The sequence below is a fragment of the Manacus vitellinus genome, unplaced genomic scaffold (genome assembly GCF_001715985.3).
Source record: "Manacus vitellinus isolate BGI_N305 unplaced genomic scaffold, ASM171598v3 scaffold_27_pilon, whole genome shotgun sequence".
NCBI lineage: Eukaryota > Metazoa > Chordata > Aves > Passeriformes > Pipridae > Manacus > Manacus vitellinus.
The window spans coordinates 6383072-6400092 of record NW_021940039.1 but is presented as its reverse complement, the minus strand read 5'-3'; the positions used below and the strand labels follow the sequence as shown (position 1 = coordinate 6400092).

The window sequence follows — 17021 nt, the reverse complement described above, 5'->3', positions numbered from 1 at the left end:
CGGTCTCTTTTATTAGTAATATTATTTTAAAAGAGATAGAAAGAAAGGAGTAAAGTTTAGTTCCAAGCCATATTTAGTAATTCTTGGGTTCGTCTGAGGTCTGTTCACAAGTCAGTCAAATACAACTGAGGGTTCCTTATATTTTTATAAAAAAAATCGTGGTGCTGTTGATCCCGTGCCCAGAGCTCAGTTGAGTGCTCAGAGCCTCACTGTGTCAGGTACCACACAAACACCTTGTGAAAGAAAAGCCCTGGCCCAAAGGGTCCACAAACCAGCCCAGAGTCAAACCATCCCCAGGGCTGGAAGGTTTTGGTGACAGTAGCACAAGCAAGTCATTAATACCACAAGCAGATATCTCAGCTTCCCTGCCTGTCTCTCTCTGCTCATCATTACATTCATTCTTTTGTCCTCCTGTAGCTCATGTTTGTGAGTGATGCACCAGCTGTGTCCCACCAGCTGTCAGGTGCTGGGATGGGGCTTCCTGCTCACCTCAGGCAAGGGAGGGAGGCAAACACCTCCTGGCAGCTCTGCCAACAGGCTTCACCGAGCCTTTGGCAAGTGCCAGTGTGTTGCTGAAGAAACAGCTCGACAGGCAGAGTAGGTTGTGTGAGCAGCAGGCTCAGGGCGAGGGTTTGCATGCAGGATGCGTGGCCAGGTAGACTGACACCTCCACCTGTGAGAATGGCTGGAGGATGCCAGGGCAAGGTGGGGAGATGCTGCGTTGCTCTCTGATTGCACAGGAGCGGGACGTGGGACCTGCATTCTGCCCTTGACATGCAGTGTCAGACAGGCTGTTTGGCTCTTCTTGGCTGTGTGCAACACAGGGGTAGCACACTCCCTTTGGAGAGCTCTCCTTTGAGCTCAGCAGCTGGAGCTCAGCATGGGAATGCCAAGGATTATGGCTCGTGCGTCAAGGAAGATGTGATATAAAGTGGCACGTGGATTTCAAGTATTAGGGACCAGCGTGTAGGTGAGCCCAGAAGCCTCCCTTCCCTGTGCCTGGCAGCCCCAGCGTGCAGGCAGCGAGAGCCAGCAGTGATCTGGCAGCCACTGGGACGAAGCCTCAGTGTTTGTTGTGAGGATCAGCGTGGTGGCAAAGTGCCGGAGCTGGCACTGCTTCCCATGGGCTGACCACAGCCGGGATCCCCCTCGCCAGCTCTCAGCCTGGAACACGCCGGCTCCTTCTCGCCAGGCTGTTTGTCATGTCTGCTCTCCTCTCCCGTGTTGACTTATAGTGTATTGACTCCTGCCCCCAGTGAACACATGGTCACAATGTATTGTTTTTTCTGTCAGAAGAGGGTGTGATACCCCTGCCCTCCCCACAGGGTGGATAGGCTCTTGCATCACAAGAAAAAGCATTGCCTTGTGGGAGGCTCTAGATAGCCAAAAGCAGGGCTGCCTCTGGGTTAGGAAGGTTTCATTTTACAGCCTCCCCCAACCTTCTGATGGATGGCTGAGATAGCTTTGTGGGGAATGTCAGAGCGTGGGGTTTTGCCAAGTTACACAGTCTCAGCTGTTGTCCATGCAAACAATGGGGGGACATGCTTTGCCATGTGTCTGGGAAGGCTGGCATAACCACAAATTACTGAAAAAATAAATTTTGCTCCTCTCCGTAGGGACTAAGACCATAAACAGCTCCTCTCTTGCTCCAATCTTTTCTCTGCTTTGGATGCAGCTGAGACCCTTCCCTGCATTTGGAGTGAACCAAGAGTCTCCTGCACCACATGGGCTGAGATTTGGGAAACTGGTAACAGCATTTTAAAGTACCTGTAGGTAGGTGTGTAGGAGCTGATAGACAGGACTTGGATAGCTCTGTTTTGTGCCAGTGCCCCAGCATAGCACCAAAATGTTTGGTGCCTTCTTCAGGAACTGATTGATTTAAGAAAAATAATACACTTTTAATCATTCTATTTGCATGAAAAGTTCAATGGAGGTCCTGAAAGCGTCTATTTATTAGAGAGATTTAGCCCATGGATTGGATTTCTCCTGTTAGCCATCTAAGTTAATTCTTTGCTGTATTTTTTCTTTCCTAACCTAAATTTTTAAAATAGATTTGGTTTGAGCAATCAGTGACTTTTTTAATGCTGAAGTTGGACCCTGAAACTGGGCAGCTGGTCTCTCCACCCCCCTAAGCCTGGTTCACCTGGTTTCAGCCAGGCTGAAATGCAGGCATGAGCCCAGAGCAAATGTCACCATCTCTTTTTGGCCTGAATTGAGTTCCACATGTGTGGACCTTCCCAAATCTCTGTGGTGAGGTGCTCACATGGTTACTTACCACATGCTCCTATGTTCATGATTACATCATCCAAATAACCTGGAACGGTGGACAATATCAGCATGTATTTAATTTTTATAAGAATGGGCAAAACACAGTACTGAAAACACAGGGAAAAGGGTTTGAAAAGTGCCAAGACTCGTAACTTCTACTGAAAGAAAAGAAATAATCCCAAAGATGGGTTTTTTTCCTAAGAATGTCCCTAAGTGACTTGTCCGTCATCATTCAGAAATCTTGTGAGGAGTGGAACCAAGGTCTCCCAAGCACAAGATCATCTTTCATCCTTCAGAGAAATGCTCATTCATAAATCAAAGCTCAAAAATAATTATCTTTAGAGATTGTAAGGAAAAAATAATACAACTATCACTTTTGAGTCTGAAAGCATTTTGATCAGGAAAGCTTGACTATCTTGAGTAGTAGGCTGCTTGATTTGGAAATCTTGGCCATAAATAAGGAGGAGCAGTGGCAGGTTCAGTGCTCTCTGCCATTAGGATGTTGAATCTGTGCAAATGGAACTTGGTTAGGGCCCCACAGACAGGGAAGAGATCGTGTAGCAGCAGAAAAGGAACAGAGCAGGAGGGTGGGGGGGCTGGCATTTAACTTCAGTGATGTTTAGTTTAAGGGACTTCAGGAAATTTCTGCTGGTGTTGTTCTGGAGGGTTGTGCTTTGGCTGGAGGGAGAGTTATGTTTAAAAATGCCATGAAATCTTTATCCAAAGAGAAGGGGGCACGGAGCTGTGAAGTTTCCCAGGGAGAGAGAGCAAAGCTGCCTTTTGGGTGACAGAGGAATGGAGCTGCAGCAGGACCAACAGTCCATACCCAGCCAGGGATGGCATCTCCCTCTTTGCAGGGGTCAAAACTGCCACAGCCCCTGGTCTAGACTCCTACATGGAGTTACAGCTGGAGAGCAGGCACACCAAGAGCACAGGGTCTGCCAGGCTCCCTTTGGGATGACTCTCTGGGGCTGATCCAGCCCCTCGCCCACCTGCAGAGGAGACTCAGTCTGCTCTCCTCACCAAAAATGCTCTCAGAGGTGTAACCTGCCAACATAAGCTACACTTGTTTGTTTTATTCTCCTTCTTTTTTTCCAGTGAATGCTTTCTCTCACTCTCTCAACCTCAGTCCTTTTTCTCCACCACCTTTTTTTTTCTCCTTCTTTTTTTTTTCCCCCCTTACTTAAATTGTTTGACTTGCAAGTTCCATCCCTGGAGAGACTCCTGGGCAGTGATTCACCTGGCTGGAGCCAACTGGCAAATAGTCTTTTGCAGACAAGACAGGAGGGCCGGTTGGTTTGAGCAACTTCACCTTCAGCCAACAGGAAAATAAAATCCTATTTTTGGAGAAGGATTCTGCTGGCGCGAAGACCTGCCAGGATTCCTCGGAGCAGCAGCTGCCAGACTGCCTCCCTTACTCCTTCAGGGAAAGTGTTTTAAACTGAATCAGATGTTGTATACATACAACACACCCACCCACATGTGAACACCTGAAAAGATTTTGGAGGAGCAGAGGACATGGTGTGTCTGACCAGTCTCTGCTTCCAGGGACAAGACACAAAAAGCTGTGGTGTCTGCTGGGACCAGGAGGAACCTTTGGCTGACAACAGCCAGAAGAAAGGGCAGGCTGCTCCATTTGCTTTAAGCAGAGAAAGAAAGGAAGGGGAGGTGGAGGGGGATGTAATCCCCTGATGAAGGAGGAGCTGGTTCCAGTGTCTGTCTAGGTCTGGTTGTTCTCAGCAGGAGTCTCCTGGTGTGTGAAAGGATGCCCTTTGCAGAGAGTGGGGATGAAAAGGAATTAAAGCGCTATTGGAGCATCTCAAAGATAGAGGCTTTGTTACTGCTTCAGCTTCAGACTACTTGGTGTAATCTGGGATAAATCAGTTTGTGTCTCCCTGTGTCTCAGTTCACTGAGTGCAGCGAGGACAAACTGTGCAACCTCTGTAAAGCTCTGCTTGGGCTGGGACAGGGGAGCACAGGAGCACCAGGATCTTGCTTAGTGCAGAGCATCTGCTCGTGTGCTTTTCCTCCAAATCCCCTTCAAACTTCATCTTGCTTCTTTCATTGAACTTCTCCCTCAGACAATGTGAAATCCATTCAGCTGGACGTTTTCCCCCACCTCCTCTCTGTATTTCCCAGCTGTGAGGTAGAGCCAAAAGTTTTGTCATACCTGACTTGAGCGGCTGTGGAGGAGCACCCCGCAGGCTCTTGGCCAACACAACTTGTTAGTCGAGCGTTTTCCTCCCAGCTCTGCTGCCATTTGCCATTCCCTTCCCTGTCCTGGTCCTTCCCTGCATGCCCCCTCCCTCCCACAGAGCAGGCAGGACGCATGGCTCCATATTTTTCACTGGGATGTTTTCCGTTGCCATCCCGATTCCTGAGCACAGTTTCCAGGGACCAGTTCTCCTGGAAAAACAGCTGCACCCTGGAAAACTATGGATTTTCTGTACCAAAACCCCCTCTGCACTCACTTTGGGAAGGTCAGGAGACTCTGAATCTGCTGGGCTCTTTAATCTCTTTCACAAGTCCTCTGTAATGGGCTGCCAGTTGCGACCTGCCTGTCTGCCAGCACCATAAAATGAGCTTCCTGCCCCATGTGTTCTCCCTCAGTTTGGGCTCCTCAGGCTGCTGGAGCAGTGCATGGGAGAGGAGAGGTATTGCTGCTTACGGGAAAAAAACCCAATGGGATAACAAAGTCTGCTTGTAACTTTGAGGCTGCTTGTTTTGGTTGAATAGTGCTAGTTCTGTTCCTCAGGAACATCTCTCTTTTTTAGGCTCAGGCAGGAGAGGCACTGAAAAAATAGCTTTTACAGACGTGTGAGATCCAATAAATTAGGACACTGTGGTCACTGGAACTGTTATTGTGGTTTAAACTGCTACTGCTTACCCCATGGAAAGAAAGTGCTTTCTTTTTCATTAGGGGCTTAGAAGATTGATTGTTTCCTGCTGTGCAAGAGCTGTGCTGGGATAGCTTTCACGACCTGGTTTGGGTCTTTAGAGACTGCATGGATGCTGAAATATTCTCCTTCATGCCACAGCCACCAGCCTTAGCCTCATTTAATGTGCAAAAACCTGTTAATACTTGCGTGCTAAGCTCAACTGGTGGGCTAGGACTCCTGGGGTTAGTTGAATTAAAGCTGCTCTTTCCATTTGTCTCCTCCTCAGGGTTTGTTTTTTTACAGCTTGGGCCAAAAAGTGCCAGGGGACCACCCAGCAATGGGTGAACTGTGGCTGGGGGCTGGTCATGCCAGCAGCCAGATGGTGTTAAGGACAATCAGGTGTTGTCAAGGACAGGGCTTTAGTGCTGAGTGTTGTCCTGTGCCTGGCTGGTGTGCCAGTGATGCCAGCCCACACTGTTCTGGCTTTTCTTCTCAGTTCCCTTCCACTTTGACTCTTTTCCATCCAGTGTTGAGGGTGGGCAGGACCCCGAGCTCTGAGGGCAGTCACGGTGTGCTGTAAATGCCAGATCTCTTATTTACTGGGTAGCATTGGCCAAGTGAACTCAGGTGCTCAGCTTTGCATCAAAATACAGGAATAATCTGGTTTTCTAAATACATGGAGATCTAGTATTGGAAAGCCTGTGTAAAAGCTGGATTTTTATTAACTGTATTACCAAATGCCTCAAATCTCCTGTCTTTTAAGCAGCAAGGTAAGTGCTGGAAACGGAGGCATGAAAAGAAATCAGTGGGAAACATTTGAATTTAAATAGTTCCTTATCTGGACACTTTTATCCTGGCAGAGGAGCACATTGTTTATGTCACGTTGCAAGAGTTTTAAGCTAAATTTAGAAAATAGTTTTAGTCTGGAGCAAGCATTCCCCTAGGTGGTATTATGCTGCTGTAGCAATATCGTTTTCATTGTGCCATTCAAAGTAGTGAAACCTCCCCACGCTGGCAAAGAGCTTCTCTTGACAGCAGACACCTCAGCAGCCCCAGGGCCAGAGTGCTGCTCAGCAGCATCCATGGGTCACTCTGTGCCCAGCTCTACCCTCTGAGAAAGTAAAGATGCAGCTGAGGGAGTGCAGAAGGCTGTGACTGAAATCTGCAGCAGTCTAAGTACAGTATCAATCTATGCACACTCATATTTTCCTTGGCAAGCTGTATGACTGTAAACAGCAAAGTATTCCAAGGCAGTCTTTTTTTTTTTCTTTCTCTTGACTGAGCAATGAGTTTTCCCTGCACATCTCTCTTCTGATTTGATTGATTCAGCATGTAGCAGAGTTATTTCCCCCCCTTTTTTCATTAAAGAAAATTGTAGGCCCCCTGCCTTCTCGTTATATTTGACGTCTTTGTCTCTAGATGGCAGAAGGCAGTTTCCAGTGGTTGCTTACCACAGCTTCTTGGCATGTGCACAGGCCTGAGGGATGTAGTGCCTAGCTGGAAAAAGGCAGACAACTTTCCCGTTCACAGGATTCCCATAAAATAGAAGTGCTGAATCCAAGCAAGCAATAGCTTGGGTTTATTCAGGAGTGTGCTCTGCATGCTGGAGGGAATTGGTACAGAAGAGGTGAAATGCTGGCTCTGAGCTCAGTGGCAAAATTTTGGTTGTTTTAAACAGCTCTCCCATCTCTCACCTTAGGTATGACCAAGTATCTTTTTACCCAGTTGTGTTGACCAGGAGTTATAAACCCTTGAAGGCGAAGGAAAGCCTTGGATGACACCTTTGACTCCCAGAGTTTCCTGTTCTGTCTGCTGTGATCATTTCAATTTTCAGTATTGCTGATGGGTTTCCAGATTGTGTGTTGCTGTTGCATTTCACTTGCCTCAGGTTTGCTTTTCCCAAGTACCCAGTGTTTGTAGTAAACAGGGGATCAGGCAGGAGGAGAGAGCATCCTTCTGGCTCAGCAAGGACCATCCTCTCCTTGCCTGCTTCATCCCTGTCTCTTAAGCTCTCAGCTAGTCCAGAACATGGTTGTGTTGTTCTTTGTGTCTCTGGTGAGTTTTACCAGAACTCCCAATTTGAGTCAGAAGGAACACACCCAGTAGCAGTTGCAACTTGTTGATGTGCCTCTGGAGCACATCTCCTAGTGTAGCCTCAACTAAGAAATGCTGCTTACTCTCTAAAACTGCTGCATCCAAAACAAGAGGGAGCAGGGGTGGTTCCAAACTGAAGCACAGAGGTAAATGTTCTGGCTAAAAAGCCTTTTGTATGCAAATATATTCCTTAATTTTCCATCTTGATGGCCACAGTCAGAACAGTGTGGAGAATAATGTGGGATTTCAGCCCTGGATGGATTAACCAAACCCAGGAGTCAAAGACTGGGGCTGGGCTCTATGTACGCTCTGGCCATGGGGAGCTTCCCTGGCAGATGATTTTCCTTTTGGCTCAGAGTCAGAGGAGGTGGATGCTGTGTCATGTTTTATCTCACTCCATCTGAAGGATCATGCAAGGGAAAAGTGGAGAGTCACAGCCCTCTCCTGCCTCAGTGTCACAGCCTCCACTGCAGCTGAAGTTTGGAGTAGCCCTGAAGTGCTGATGTTTGAGCTGGTCCCTGATGGCTCTTGGCAGCCTCCTCCCTGCCAGTCCTGTGGTAAAGGAAGTTCAAGTTCAGGGGAAAATTAAGTCCAATCCATCTTAAACTCAACTGCTTCCTCCTTGTAAGTGTCAGTGGAGTGACTAAGAGGGTTTCCTAACCCCGGAGGTTGCATGCCCCTGTCTGCTGAGCACTTCCTGAGGGAGATAGAGCAGGACAGGACAGGGAAGAGCAAGCTGCTGTGGGATTTATTTGTAGCAGGGAGTTAGGGGGGCTTGGTGGGATAGCTCAGGGTCTGTCTAAGAGTGTGAGAGAACGTGTCACACCACCATGTTCTGGCTCTGGCTCAGTACCTCCACTCCCTCCTCTATAATTGTCTGAAGTCTTCCAAATTTGTATCGGATATAATGAGATGATGAAGTTGTCTTTTGTGGTGACTTTTTCATGTAGTAAACATGGCCTTTCACAGCTCTGGGGTGTGGACTGTAATGAGTTTGGAACCGTTTGTTTCTCTGGCAAGCTGAAAGGGAGTGAATTCACCAGGAATCTTTGATCAGCTCCATTAAGCATCTGTATGGGCTCCAACAGGCATTAGACTGCCCAGCTATCCTATGAGAAGGGGGTGCTGTTAAAATGACTGTGTTGGGAGATAGGATGAAATAATTCAGATTGGCAATCCATTTTTTAATATAGTCATTGCAGTGAGATTTATAAATTCTTCCAGAACATAAAAGTGCTGACTTTTAAGGAAGTATCCTGTCAACAGGATATTCCTACCTGAAAGAGGCTAGAAAGCACTGTATCTTTAAACACAGAGCTTGATATTCCAAATGTGGGATTATTGTTTCACGTGTAAACTACACAGGATTGCATATTCCTTGTTGGATGTACCAGAGTATGTGGATGAAGCAAATGAAGGACAGCAGCACTGATTTCCACCCTTTCTCCCTGCTATGCACACTCACATTGTCTTTCAAACCTCACTTGCCATGCCCAGGGCTGACAACTGGTGCTAAGAAAAGGCAGGGCTGGACAGAACCCGCAAGAGAAGGTGTGAACAAGTCAAGTCCAGCAGCTTCAGCACTGGGCAAGGAAAAAGCCTTCCCTGTCTTCTCATCGAGTCTCCCCCTCAAGGCTCCCGTTCGTGAATGTGCATTTCCCATCCGAGCTCATAAAAAGTCCTTCTGGTTACCCATCATTGGCCCCAGGAGAGAGCAGTGAATCAGCTTTTGGCCTTGTCGAGCTCCTTGCTGAGCAGATGTGCTCATGGGGCAGAAATGGTTTGGATGAGGACACACAGGCTGGTTGTCCCACATGTCCCTGTGCCCTACTGCTTTCCCAAGTGCTGCACTGGGTGCAGGGGGATGCATTTTGTAACTGACTGTCTTTACACCAGGCAGCCTCAATAACTAACACTCATGTTTGCCTCCTCTCCTCAGGGTTTTCCTGGTAATTTTGGGGAACGAGGACCTCCAGGCATCGATGGGAACCCTGTAAGTTGATAACTTTTTCCTTCCTTTCTTTCTGTTGCAGTAGATGCTGTACTGCATCATGCTTAGTTAGAGCTGAGTGAAGCTTTTGAGTTTGGTGTCAGCTGCTGGCTGGTTTTATCCCTCCTGAGAAACAAATGTACATCCCTGCCCTGCTCAAGCTGCCCTGCTGTGAATTCTTGTATTCAATTCCTGTAACTGCCAGCTCATCACTTGCCATTAGCTTTCTGTCTCTCTCTCTTGCCTTCCTTGCACCTCACTCTTGATAGTTGCTTTCTCATCCTGAGGATGTGACTAGAAGAAAATCAGGAGAGAATGGGCAGGGATGTTGCTCTGGCTGAGCAGGCAGTGGTTGGACAGTGTTGTCCATACCACAGGACACAGGAAGTGCCAGATTCCCCACTCCAGTGTCTGGGAGCACTGAGGGATTTACTCCCCAGGCTGCTGCCCTGGAACTCCACAGGGAGAAGTCTCCAGAGCTCTTGGCCTCCCTCTGGTCTTCATCTGACCCCTGCTGGCTTACTAAGAATGGGATGTGTCTCCTGGGAATTGGGTCAGAATGGTCACAGAGACCATTTAAGCAGCTGAGTGCTGATAAGGTTTAATTTGCTCTGCTCTTGTAGCACTTAACACCACACAGTTGGGGATGTGTTGTGTTTTCCTCTTCTCTCAGAACATGCCCTCATGGATTGCAATAGTTCTCAGATGTATTAATTATTCTTAATTATTTTCTGAATGACTTTGTTGGTTCTCCCTCAATTAGCATGTGAGCAGCACTGATTCATCTTTGAAATTCCTGCTGTCTTGGTTATTCACACATAATCACCGTTGCTGCTCTGGTGTTTGACGGGATGATTTGTGTGAAGTAACCCACTCCACATGTGTCTGCAAGTTCCCATTTTTCATATATGCAGCCTAAAAGTTATTTTCACAACCTACTCCAATCACCAAGCCAAGTTCAGCTACACTCCATCTTTTGTGGGAATTCAGCACAAGAGTCATAAACGCAGTGAACTGAAAGAATTTGATTCCCAAGGAATTCTTCTGCAGGACTTTTCCCATCCTTCAGTCAACTTAAGCCATGGGCCAGAGTGGAATCAGTAGTCCCAAAGTAGAAGCCTTTCTGATTGTATTGCTATTTCCAGCCAGCCCACCAGGAAGAGCAGGAATCCTGGAGGTCAGGAAGACCTTTTTTTTTTTTTTTTTCCCAAATAATTTATTTTGTTTTCTTTTAAACATGCAAGTTGTCTAAGCCCCATTCAGAAGATGTGCTCAATGCCAGCCAGCTGAATGGCCGTTCCCAGAGCAGCAAATGTCCCTTCCCTTAATTCACCCAGAACCATCGCTCTTCTTTCATCTTATCAACGGCTTTTAAATATTAATGTGCCTCGGAGGTTGCAGAATGAAAACAGCCTGTTTTTCGGCTGACTTAAAGGGAGGTTCACAGGGTCACGAGCGGAGTCACAGACGCAGAAAAATGCCAGAAAGTCTGTTTGTGGAGCACACAAATATGCCGGGTTTGGTAGGTGGGGGGTGCTGAACTGCCGGCAGGCGGGAGGGCTGCCACGGTCCGGGGCTGCCACATCCTCTGTTTGATCCGCTGCTCTCTCGCGGGGATGGCTGAAGCCGACAGTCTGTGATCTGCTTTCCGTCCCCTCCAGGCAGAGCACAGGCTCTTCCAACCCCGGGGGCCTTCTTCCGTCCTACCAGCTCGCTGAGAAATGTTGAGCCATCGCATTCCAGATCCCCCGTTCCCGGAGTGCTTAGCCACTCCAATTAGGCTCTTAATCACAGGAATTAGACATGGGAAAGGGCTGTTGATTCATCTCCTTCTCTCTTGTCCCAGTGCCCGGTTCATGCACTGAAGAAAGGAGAATAGAGCCTGATTTCCCTCACAGGTCAGGGACCAGCCTGTCATTACTGAGGGCCAGGAAAGACCACTTGTAAATCCTTCATTTCCCAGGGCAGAGAATGGCTCCAATTAACAACTAGTCTGTCCACATCTCTCAGGGGAGTCCACCCCCTCCTCTTCCAAGAGGAAATCCTCTTCCGTTAGCCATGAGGTCATGCATTTCAACATATATCCTTTCTCTTGAGGAATATCCACATGACATAACTCAGACATATGGGAAGTCCCTCTTGAAACTTGTGGCACCAAGAGCTGACCATCCACCCAGTCCACAGTCCAGCCACCCTGGGAGCCTTCAGAGCTTCCTGGGAAACCCAGGCCACCATGCAGCTCCTGTGCTCAGCATTCCTGGGATACTCCCTCTTCTTGCTGAGCTTAGTAATGCCAGGCCTTGACTATAAGCTTAAAGCCAACCTTATAACAGTAGCTCTGAGGACACAGCAATCCCACCCATGAGGAACAATTGCTCCCCAGATGTCCCAAGTATGCAGGAAAGGAACCGGCCATAAAAAAGCAATTTTAGGCTGGTTGAGATTATGAAACACTTTTTGTGTGTGCTTGCCCAATAGTCCTTTACTCCACTTCCCATAAAATAAACACACGTAACCCTTTACCCAAGGAGCCTGAGCACATTGAGTCACGTTGCGTCCCCTTCTCTTTCCTTCTTCCACAAGGCAAATCTTTCCATAAAAGGGGAGCTTTATTGCACTGGAGGGGACTCCACCAGATGTGCACCATAAACTGAGCTGGGCTGTCAAAGAAAGTAGCCAGTGTGATCCAGAGCAGGGGTAGGGCTGTCTGAGCCAAGGGGAAGTTCAGCATTTCCAATGCACTTGTTTTGAGAGGCCCCATTGGAGATGGAGGTGTGTAAGAGCAGGTCCTTGCCCTGACAGCCAACCCACTGTCAGCATGGCCAGGGAGGTCACCGAGGGAGACACAGGACAGGCTGAGCACCCCATGGTTGCTGAAGCCCTTAGAGACCTGGATAGATGAGCTGTGGGGGTTTGACACAGATTCTCTGCTGCACTTCAGCTGGAGGTGCCATCAGGCACCTGCTGGTGCTCCTGGCACCTGCAAGTCTTTGGAAAGATCACACAGAGGGAGTTTGTGGTGAAGCTGAGAAGCCAAACCAGCTCCACAAGCCCCAACAGCAGTCTGTCCCTCAGAATGACAAATTCCAAGGTGCTCTTGGAAAGCTTCTAAGAGGATCTGATGCTTTTCAAAATGTTCCAGCTTGGGAGTGGTTTGTGAGAGATGGCAGATGAGCACAGAGCCCAAGAGGAAATCTCTGCAGTCTGTCTCCTGCTCTCTGCAGGGAGATTAAAAGGGACTCATCCTTTAAGCAAGTGCTGGGATCCCTGCAGAGAGCTCCCTGCTCCAGGGACAGAGGGGCTGAGCCAGCTCCCTCCAGACCAGCTGCTGTTTGAAGACCAGGGCTTTTCCTGAAAATTAAAGAAATGGCTAATTGATGGTCTGGGCAGAAGCCCGGGTGGATGAGGCAGAGGATGCTGCTGATTCCCCACCTTCAACCAGCTCTTGGATAGAGAGGAAGCAGCCTCAGAGTGTCCTGTGTGACAGTGACAATCCCAGGACCCACTGGCCAGGATCAGAAGCTGCTGTACCCTCTCCCCAAATTACCTAGTTTCATTTTCATGCAGATCTTCCTTTTATTATGAGTTTTTTGTTACTCAACCACTCCAAAAAACTCACCTTTCCCAATGCTAAGCAGCAGCTTTCCTCTCCTTCCCACCTTGCCGTCCCCATTCTCCCTCCCCACTCCAGTCCCTCTCCCTGCCCATGGCAGGATCTCACCTGGGACAGGCTCCCACCTCTCCCCTGCCTGCACAGTCAAATACTCCTTTCATCCAGCCTGCTCCTGGGAGGGAAGGCAGCCCTGGGAATAACTGGCCAACAACAAGCAGCCCTGTGTCTGCCAAGGATGTGCTCGCAAGAGCGCTCCTGGAGATGGAAGTTCTGGATCACTTTGGCTGGGAAAGGGCCTGGGGGGGAGGAAGGGAGGTATGGAGGGAGGAGGGACGGTCTTTTCCCTTCCTTCAAGCTCTTGAAACACTGAACTGCCTTTCAGCCTCTCCTTCTCTATAAAGTGTTCGTAACCGAGTGGGTTTGTGTTTCCTTTTAGGGAGAATTGGGAGCCCCAGGTCCTCCTGGAGTCCTTGGACTCATTGTAAGTACAAAAACAAATGGAGATCTGGCTTCTCGGGCTTTAACCCTTTCAACCTGTATAACTACACACAGATTTTCCTCTTCCTGTGGCAGGGCAGGGAGCAGGATGACTGTTTGCATGGGGGAAGCATGACATCTGGGGAGAGAGGGGGTTTCCTGGTGGAATGGGAGGTGAAGGAGGGCAAACCCTTTCCAAGCAAAAGGAAGCAGATTAAAGGTTTGCTGTTAGTTCCTTTTTACGTGATAGCTTGCCCTTTTGATCACATTTGCCAGGGTATTTCTTCAAAGATGCAACATTCATTCCACACCAGGATCTGTTGCCTCTTAAAAAGCAAGTCCCTGTAAACAGTGACCTCAGAGACACACAGTTCTTGTTCACTGGAGAAACTGTGGGCAGGAACAGTCTGTCCTCTGGGAGTGCAGGAATTTTATGTGCACCCTCACCATCCCATCACTAATCCAGGTAATTATGTACACAGCCAAATTCCACTCTTCATTACACTCTTCTCCAGCAGGAGACAAATGGCTGTAAGGATGGGTGGCAACTCCTCCTCTGGCAGCTGTGCTGGGGGTTAGTGAATGCCCAGCTGAACATATTAGGGTTTATTTTTAGGTCTCAGTACTTGTTTCAGGTTGTTCCCTTCCATGCACAAAAAGGGGTTGGCTCTGTTAGTACTACAGCATTCTTTCAAGATGATTCCTCCTCAGCTATGATAATCCATGGAAACTCAACTTGCAATGAATGGTTAAAAACCTTTCCCCTTCTGCCTTTCCATATCTTAAATTATGGGAGTGTGTATGTCAGCTGAGATCAAGGCCTTGATTGCACTAGACAGTGCACAAACACAGAGCACCAAACCCAGAAATCTTATATTCCTTGAAGGAAAAGCAGGAAATATGGTGGAACACCCATCTCAGAGATTGGGGATTGGGGCAGAGGTGAATTAAGGCTTCAGAAAGTTTTCCATGGAGCCAGGAATTAGGTCTGTGTTTCCTCTCATTAGAGGAGATGAAAGAAGCTGCTTTAGCCATAGAAGCAGGAAGGATGTGCTCCTGGCAAAGAGCTGGAAGAGGAAGATTACTGTTTAAAATAATACCATTGAAGGTATGGTCCAAATTGGATCATATTTCTCCTTGCTTTTGGAAAAATTTCTCTTTACCTGATTGCCATTATCTCACAGTTATTTGTTTGTTAGAAAGTGAAAAGTTAGACATGTCAATTGTGATTATGATCCTTCCAGAGATGATGGAATCAGAGGCTGCCTGTCCTCCCCTCCACGACCTCCTCCACCCTCCTGGGGAGAAGGGGGCACATCCATCCTGCCTTCTCCTCCCTGTGGGACAGCTCCAACCTCCTTCCCTGGGGTCTGCACATGGGACTCACACTGCAGGGCATGGAGAAGGTGACAGATGGATGTTAGATGCAAGCTGGGCCCCATTCAGTCCCTTCCTCCTTCCCACCTACAGCCACCCCAGGAATCAGCCAGGCTCCCGGTTGCCTCCCGCACCACGCAGGGGTTTGGTGACTGAAGAGCAGAATTAGAAGTAACTAAAGCTTCTTGCTCTTCTAATTAACCATGTGGGCAAAGCCTTAAGCAAACTTGTTCCTACAAGCAGCCTTTATGCCAGGAGGTATGAAAAGGGCTCTGTTGGGGTGGCTGCAGCCCGGCACTCCCCACGTGGCCACGGGCCTGGGGCTGCAGCCGGAGAAACGCTCCTTCAGGGAGCTGCCCTGTTTATTTACACACTGAGGCCAGACTGGTGCACCCCGTCACTGACTCTCTTCACGGCAGAAAGCAGCCAGAGCCCGTTTAAATGCCGGCACTGAAGGGTTTCTGTTGTACAGCACACGTGGGGACAAGGGCAGCCGTGAGCCCCGCTGTCCTCCTGCGCTGTCCCACACGATGCCACGCTGACTTCCCGCTGCAGCACCTCCGTGTTTCATACCTCCTGTTTCTCCCCTCTCCTCCCCGTATCACTTTGATATATCAGAGCTCAGTAGTCACCCAAATTTCCTGACTGTTGCCTTTTTTTGCTGTGTGGGTCTGTGTCCTTTTTAACACACCCTCAGACTCTTTCCGGAGAACTCAGGAATGTTGTGGTAGTTTCTTTCTGAGAACAGCAATAACTTCACCAAGAATAAATAACATCCTAGGATTGTCTTAAACCAGCTCAATATTTTAATTTTTCAAATAGTGGAAGAGGGAAATTTAACCATACAAAAGTTAAGAAGAACGTTAAAAAAGAAAATTCTTAGATCCTACCACAGTTGCAAATTTCAAGGTGGTTCCTTAATTAATTTTCTATTATTTTGCCATCAATTTACCAGCCTGAATTCCTGATCTACTTTTTAAGAGGCTGTATACACATTATAAGTCTCTTGACTCGTGCCAGGACGATTCTGCTGAGGTCAGTGGTGCAATTCTTCAGGGATACTGAGACCAGGTAGCAGAGGAATATCACCCCACGTGCAGTGATTTGTTCATTTTGCACCTAATGACTTGGGTCACTTTCTTTCTCCTACTAGGGTGACATGGGCCCTGTGGGACCGATTGGCTATCCAGGACCAAAAGGATTAAAGGTGAGAGAGTAGCTGAGCTGTGTGAGCTCTCATCCCTCCTCAGGGGGGCTGAAGGTTTCTCTGTTCCTCCCTTGGGCCGTGGTGACTGTCCTGAGAGAAAGGACGGGCAGCAGTGATGAGTGTCCACTGTCCCAGGCACACAACTGTTGAACACAACATCCCACTGGTGGTCTGCAGTAGGTGTAAGTTAGTGGAGAATTCCAGACGCATTTTCCCTGTGTGCCTCCAGCCCACAAAGGGTGTTTAAAGAACGTGTGATGGAGCACACCTTGGGAGCAGTCTGGCATTTGGCCTTCAGACTGTGCCAGGCCAATGCTGTGCATCTGAGGCACCAACCCCACCAGGGACATCAATGTCACAGACCTGAGCAACTCTCCACTGTGGCTCAGCCTCACTCTGAACTTTGTTTTGTTTCAGGGGCTGATGGGAAACCCTGGAGAACATGGACTGAAAGGTGATAAGGTGATCTGAATACTCCCTTATTGCACTGTGTTTTAATTTTGCATGTGAAATCCCCTTTCTAGTTTCTCTTTCTTATTCAGCACCACGGTACTGGTTCCACTCTGGCTGTCTCTGCCCCCAAGCTCCCACCCTGCCTCCATTCCTGACACTCCAGTCTTAATTTTAATTCCTTTGATGATATCTGCCCCATCCCCTTTTCCATGGAGTTCTAGTATAGATCAGTTATGCTCAGATCCTCTTTGGAGCTCCCAGCTCCCACTGATGATGACAGTAACTGCGTGATTATCTGGTGTTTGACAGTTTTTATGCTTTTATATTGATTACATGATGTGATAGGGAGGAGGATGAACATCTAACACTGACCATAAATAAATTTATATAAATGCATTTAGGGGAAACATGTGATGTGACAAAGCAGCACTGGATCAAACAAACCAGGTGGATCGCCTGGAAAAACTGTTCTGTGTTAGATACCTCTGCTCCTGTTCAGAGACACTCACCTAAGTTTGGCCTCCTGCTGAGAGGAAAGTGCCTTGCCCCAAACTGATATAAATCACTTGAGAAAGAGCAAAATGTAGAGAAGCCTCCATTGCAGTGATTTAGTGGTGCTGGCACAAAAGCACTCAGCTTGAGCTGGATCAGCATGAAGCTGTG

At 48.1% G+C, this 17021-nt stretch overlaps 1 protein-coding gene across 1 annotated transcript in view; it reads left to right on the top strand.

Moving 5' to 3' along the window:
• The window catches only part of COL27A1 (collagen type XXVII alpha 1 chain), a 145185-nt gene that overhangs the window by 54726 nt on the left and 73438 nt on the right, over window positions 1-17021 (top strand). The window contains exons 13-16 of the mRNA XM_018074444.2: window positions 9181-9234; window positions 13281-13325; window positions 15852-15905; window positions 16323-16367. Of these exons, the coding sequence (XP_017929933.1) occupies window positions 9181-9234; window positions 13281-13325; window positions 15852-15905; window positions 16323-16367 (198 nt within the window). The remainder of the gene's footprint in view (window positions 1-9180; window positions 9235-13280; window positions 13326-15851; window positions 15906-16322; window positions 16368-17021) is intronic.